Here is a 7,032-nt window from a genome sequence, read left to right on the forward strand (position 1 = left end):
TATACTTTGTTCCCTACCAAAGTGCAATATGGCATCTAGAATGACATACCCTTGATGAGCCCCATTTGTTCCTTACAAATCCAATGTTGCAGACGAGAAAAGTGGGGGCGTTGCGTCAGGAGCAACGTGCGAGTAACAACAATAGAATTATGGTGGTTTAGAAAGGGAAAGGTGAGTGATGATGATTGTAGATGCTCCAGGCATTATTACACCATGTAGGGAAATGATTCTCTTGCATGACACAAATACTACTATTGAAGAGAGGTGCTAGTTAGAAAGCAAACTGAAAGTTAGTGAGTTGGTTAAGGGGTAGTCGGAGCGAGGAAACACCATGCCTAGGGGCTTACGCCATAGCTAAGCACAGAGTCCACCGGTGCTCCTCAATTTTGATGGTGAAAAAATTTCTTCAAGGCCCTTTTGGATACTTCATTTATTTTAAGAGTCTATGGAGTATGCCTTATTTCTTTAGAGGACCCCCTATAAGTTCCTTTATAGGGTCTATGGAGAAGCCCTCTTGAATGGAGAATAGCGAAAATACACAATTCTTACTTTCAGCCTATGTACTCAAACCCAACAACTCTACAAGGAGAGACCAAAGCCCTACCACTAGGCCATCACATATTGTTTACTTATAAAGCAGAAGTTCACATGATGTAGGGATTTCACTTCAACTTTACCTTGAGTTTACATTGAGTCCACAATGTGCTATTCACTTTTTCACTTGGAGTTTAATTTGAGAAAGGATGGCACACATTGATGTTGCTCACATTGCTCATGCACGACCGTTGATCCCACCATACAATGGGTATGTCAGTTAGTTAGAGACTTAGCCACGCCACTATCTCACACCAAGGTGTCCAAGAGGGGATCAACGACCCCATATCACTAGGTGATTTTGGACAGTCCAATTCTCCCAAGGGAAAAAAATGGTGATCCCTAGTTTACCCCAAGTTTGCCCCTAGTTTATCATCCTTGCCTCCTCTTGAGAACTCACAAAGGTCACGGTCCCACAACAAAAGCTTTATCACGCTATCCGCGTCACATGTCCATGTGGGCATGGCATGGTTTACACTACCCTTGTTTACTCCATGGTTCACCCTAGTTCATCGATCCCTAGTTTACCCCTAATTTAACCGACAATTTGACGATGGACATCAAGCGCACACGTGTCAAGCTATGAGGGACCCCGTGTAATATGGTGACAAGGCAAGAAGAAGAGAAGAGAAGAGAGTGTTTAACGTCGTGGGAACAATCCCAAGAGATCTATGGAGAGCTCTGCCATTTACCACGTGGCAGCCTTAGAACAGCCATCGCAATAGGCCTTCATTTCGGATCCTGCAGCAGCTCTCGGATTAGCTGCCCTTCCCGTCTACCTCTTGGAACAACAGCGAGGATGTGCCTCGCCCACCTCCCCTCTCTCAAAGCTTCAGCCCCGAAAAGGGCCGAATGGGACTCCCTCATCACAGAGTTCTTTAAATCCGGGCAACCCCTCCAGGCGCTTTCTGTCTTTCAACAAACGCAGCAGCAGGACTCCCTTTTCTTATCACCCTTCACCCTTGTCTGCCTCTTGAAATCGTGCGCTCAGCTCAAAGACCACCTGCTCGGCCGCACCTTGCATGCCCACATTGCCAGAATGTCATTGCTGGATGCAGATCCCTTCCTTGGTAGTGCACTGATTGACATGTATGCCAAATGTGGATTCCTTCAACAAGCACAGCAAGTCTTTGACAAACTTTCAGTAAAGAATGTGGTCGTTTGGACTACCCTAATAGCGGGGTATGCAGAATATGGTTATGGTGATGTTGCGATCTGTCATCTTGACGAGATGCAGAGGCATGGTGTTTGTCCAGATGGTGTCACATACATTTGTGGTCTGAAATCATGTGGTAAGATAGGAGCCACAGACAAGGGCCAAGAATTACATACTGAGGTTACAACAAAAGGCTTGGAAACAGACCTTATCCTCTGCAGCACGTTGGTTGACATGTATGCAAAATGTGGTTCCCTACAGTCAGCACATGCAGTCTATGACAAACTTACAGTTCCAAATATAGTTGCATGTACAGCTCTAATCGTAGGGTACACTGACCATGGGTTTGCGCTTGAAGCGCTACAATGCTTCAAACAAATGCAAAGTAAAAGAATACCGGCAGATGCTGTGACTTATGTCTGCAGCTTGAAAGCATGTGGTAGTATAGGAGCTACCAACGAGGGCTACAGACTACATGCTCAAATTCTGAAAGAAGGCATGGAAGCAGATCTTCTTGTTTGCAACACCTTGATCGATATGTACGCAAAGTCAGGTGCACTCTTTGAAGCACGAGTAGTGCTTGTCAAGATTCCATCACGGAATGTGGTGTCTTGGAATGCTTTAATAGCAGGTTATGTTGAGCATGAGTATGGAGTCGAAGCCCTTAGCTGTTACAAATGCATGCAAATTGAAGGGATCACTCCAGATGATGCCACACTTTCATGTACTTTAAAAGCATGTGGAATCACACGAAATGCGCAGGAGGGGCAAGAGATACATTCTGAGTTAATCAGGAGAGGGCTAGCCATTGATACTCCTGTTGGAAATTCCTTAGTTGATATGTATGCTAAATGTGGTTTTCTGGACAAAGCAAGGGAGGTTTTTGAAAGGATTAAAGGTCGTGATGTCGTTTCATGGACAGCTCTTATAACAGGCTATACTGAGTTTGGAAGTTTTGAAGAAGCACTCTATTCTTTCTATCAAATGCAGCATGAAGGTGTTACTCCAGATGCAACTACGTTCCTTTGCACTTTAAAGGCATGCAGTGGCTTAGCAGCCCTCGATACAGGTCAAGAGATTCATGCTGAAATTGCCAAAACCAGAATCGAGTTAGACTTTGTGTTCGGGACCTCCTTGGTTAGTATGTATGCTCAATGTGGGTGGTTAGAGAAGGCAGTCGAAGTCTTTGACAACCTCACATGTCATAATGTACCCTTGTGTAATGCCCTTCTTACGGGTTATGCCCAGCTTGGTGAAGTAGAGAAAGTACTTTGCCTTACTGACCAAATGATAACGGAAGGATTGCCACCCAATGTAGCAACCTTTGCCAGTCTTTTCAATGCCTGCAGCTATGCAGGCCTGCTGCATGAGGCTCATGTACACTTCGAATGCATGAGCAAGATGTTTGGCATAATTCCTACCCTCACACATTGCAATTGCATAGTTGATCTTCTTTGCCGAGCAGGTCTTGTCGACATGGCAGCGGCTTTAATTCAAATCATGCCCTTTCATCCTTGTGCTGTTGTGTGGCATGATGTGCTGGGGGCATGTCAGAGGTGCAGGAATGTGGAACTAGGATTGCAAGCATTTAGTCATGCCTTTGGACTCAATGAGAAAGACAGCGCAGTCTATATTAGCACATTGAACATTTTTGTAATGGAAGAATACCTCTTAAGCATTTGAAATGCCTGTACGTCCACATTGTGTAGCAGATAGTGTCCGCCAAGTTAACTTTCTCTATGCCTGCATGATGCCTCTTTACCAATTAGTCGAGTGTGGTCAACTCAATTTTTCCCATTGAGTTTTCACAGTGACAAAAGCTAAGTGATAGTGTTGCTTGTGTGGTTGGACACAAGTTTTCGGTGGGAGATGTGCTGTTTGCTGATGACAAGGTTTTTGGCCAACTGAATGCACTGCCAAAAGCAGTAGACTTGGTCATTGATGTGGCAGGTCAAGATGACGCTGGGTGGGGAGAGCTCATGCCTATCATGTGAAGATTACTAATATTCGTGTGAACAGGGGCCTAGGAAGGGTTGACCTCCACTTTGTATAGCAATGGCTGCTATGGGCCTTGGTAGAGAGACAATGGGACCAGGCGGTGGGCTCGTTTTGCTCCTGGTTGGCAGCCTGCTCGAGCATGTCGTTGTCTACACAACAGAGGTGGGTATTTGCCTTGCCGTTATGGATGGCTGCAGGTCCACAGCCAAGTTGGGAATCTCAGTGGAAGTCCTATAGAAGCACTCCCAATTCCAATGCTCTCTACTTGCATGGGGGACCTCTGCTTTGTCCATGTTGTAGTTTCCTACCATTTCTAGGGCTGATATTTCTTGACAAGGTTGGGGGCGAGCAGACACTCTAGGTTGCTTGCACATCAGGTGTTGCACTGGTGGTATAGCGCACATTCAATTGGTGTCTTGCCACATCCCTTATTGTCTCTCAACCTCTGACAGTTGGGGCCTTTTATTGTAATATGGGGCGTTTGACTCACATGCTTTACCTCGTGATGACCAACGAGGGGATGTACACATGTACTTACTTTTTATACTATATCTGGCTGTTCTTTTTATATGAGCCAGAGGTGAGTCTTGCTCTTTGGGCAAATTTCACATTACAAAAATAACAGCGAGATAATAGATTCGCCAAGATTTGCGATCACTTTCATAATTCTAGGGAGTGCTTTATTTGTCTAAATCAACAAGATTAGGGTCAAGATTTTGAAAAAATGAACTTTGGAAGGAACCGATTAATTCACCATAATAATCGAAGTTTGAGAGGTGAAGACATCAAAATATGACAAAGACAAGATTTGAGAAAGGTAGTGTAGCCCTGCCATAAGTTTGCAAGTGAAATCCAAGTGAATCAGTCGCCTTTGTGATCCCGCTGATTCTCGAGACCACTTGTATTGTCCAATGCTATTTCACAAGTGTGAATACCCTGTGATCCAATTTAAAGTGAGCTCCAATGGACTCAGTGTGATCACAGAGTCTACTCAAAGTGAACCTAACACCTTATGTGAGCCTGCTGATTCTGTAAGAACTCCGACTAAACCAAAAATAATCTACATGTAAACGCAGCCCTTTGTTTTCACTTTATAATTACACGCGATAGCTCAATTGTAGAGCCATGGCCTCCATGGGAAGAGATGTTGGGTTAGAATCTAGGGGGACACATGGAGGTCATAGGGTGATCACTTTTAATTTTCATTCTGCATGTGATCAATAGCCCACATTGTCCGATTAATGTGGGCCGTTGATCCCACCTGAACCAAGAAGTGTCAATTAGTCCCAAGGCTGTCCATGTAGAGAATCAGCTTTCTCGCACCACTTGATGATGTCACCAATTACAAAGGGTCAATGGTCCTCTAATTTTGAGCTTTAGGCTTGCTTTTTTGCAGTGACTATAAAAAGGCTGAAGGTCTCCTTTCTAAAAGTATGTGTGTGCAAGTTGCAGCAGCTCCACCCCTTGCAACCTGGTTTCTCTACATACATCTATGAGCAATTTGTAGTGTAATCGCATTAAGCCTTTCTATTACTTCTCCCATTGCAAACCACCCATAGGCTTGCCAATTGATCAATTGAGCAACTTGGCCATGAGCTTTTCTCTAATAGAATGGCATAAGCATCAAGGCACACTACTTTTTGAGCATGTAAAACCAATGAGTTCTCCTGCAATGACACAACATTGTCAAACAAGTTCTATAAGAGATTCATCATTCCTTGCCTCATATAAGATAATTTCTGCAAAGAAACGTAACGAAATGAAATGATATATTAAGTTTCTTGAGTATAAGTGAATGTAGGTGCTGATCTCATGATCCATTAATATGTGGTGTTAAACACCATAACCTTGGTTCTGCCAAGGTTTACAAACAATCCACTATCCTTTGCAAAGCTCTGTAATGCATCCAAATGTCGTTGCATACCCTCCGGTCAGTCAAAGATCAACACAATATCATCAGCATATAACAACAATGGAGTCCATGTCCCTGCCAGCTGGGCATCTCTGTCACCCTCTATCAATGTGATTAGAAACCTCATCTATGTACATACCAAATAGAGTAGGAGACAATGGACAACCTTGTTTCACTCCAATAGTGGAGTGAACAAAATCAAATATCCCCTCTGGAGTGCGTACATGCCCTACCACTAATTTATATAGCGCCATGATCACCCAAATCAATTCAATGGGCACTCCCACCTCCTGTAGTCTGCACATCAACTTGGCTCTAGGCACCATGTCAAATGCTTTGCAGAAATCCACAGAGCTACAATAAATCCGTCTCCCATGTGCCCTATCCTCCTCAATGATGGCTTTGTGTGTCAGAATATGGTTAAGAGTGGAGAAGCCTCTCTTGAAATTGACTTATGCCGCTGCCCATATGCCCCCACTCTCTGCCCATTTGTTCAATTGTTTTTCAAGGATAGATGGATACAACAGTGCCAATGTGTGTCCAATCATAATAGTACGGTAGTTTCCAAGCTCCGTAGGATCACGTGCCTTGAAGATAGGCACAATAGTAGACAGTCTCCAAGTCTCAAGTAGACCCTCACACATGCCACAATTGAACAGAACTGCAAGAACCTCTACCAGCATATCTCTAGCATGTATAAAGTGCTCTGCTACTAGACCATCATCATCATACGCCCTCCTGGTTCTCGTCCTCTCAATGGCTGTCTTTACCATCTGAATGGTAAAGAAGGTAGGAACCATATATAAACATGTTGCATACCGACCCTACACATCAGGGGAAGTAATCAATGGGGGAGGGGGGTGCTCATGAAAGATTCTCTTGAGTCTCTACTCAAGAACAATTGGTATAAGTCTCGCTCCATCTAAGCTAGGAACGCTCACTTCTTCCGTCGCACAAGGTGTCGGAAGGCTATCTGAGACTGTCTGTGATTGATGACCCTTAGGAGAAGATCCCTCTGAAGCTGTGTTCTCGTCTCTCTACACTCCTCGTCATATGTTGCTAAATGGACTATTTTCTTATTTTTCTAAGTGATTTCTATTTATTGAAATTAGGATATTTAAATGTGTACACTTGAACTGTAAAGGTTAGGAAATGTAGATCTACTTGACTTGATAAAATCCATCAGGAACAGACAACTCTGATGTGTCATATGATGGGTGACATTAAGTATCGCGAAGGAGTTGTACCGTTAGTTCCGTTGGAGACAATGGAAAGTGGATACTCCTCATACATCACATGATGGGTGACGGGGACATAGGAAAGGAAATATTCCATTGGTCTGGCAAGAAATCCGAATTGGAAAAAAGAATAC

General features: G+C 43.8%; 1 protein-coding gene across 1 annotated transcript; it reads left to right on the plus strand.

Moving 5' to 3' along the window:
* Positions 1-1,288: 1,288 nt before the first annotated feature.
* LOC147435438 (pentatricopeptide repeat-containing protein At4g13650-like) lies at positions 1,289-4,414 on the plus strand. The gene has a single exon (XM_086488510.1). It carries the CDS (start codon positions 1,394-1,396, stop codon positions 3,431-3,433), a length of 2,040 nt encoding a protein of 679 aa, XP_086344636.1. The 5' UTR covers positions 1,289-1,393; the 3' UTR covers positions 3,434-4,414.
* Positions 4,415-7,032: the final 2,618 nt, after the last annotated feature.

Source organism: Adiantum capillus-veneris, chromosome 18 (genome assembly GCF_014529385.1).
Source record: "Adiantum capillus-veneris isolate H3 chromosome 18, ASM1452938v2, whole genome shotgun sequence".
Classification (NCBI taxonomy): Eukaryota; Viridiplantae; Streptophyta; class Polypodiopsida; order Polypodiales; family Pteridaceae; genus Adiantum; species Adiantum capillus-veneris.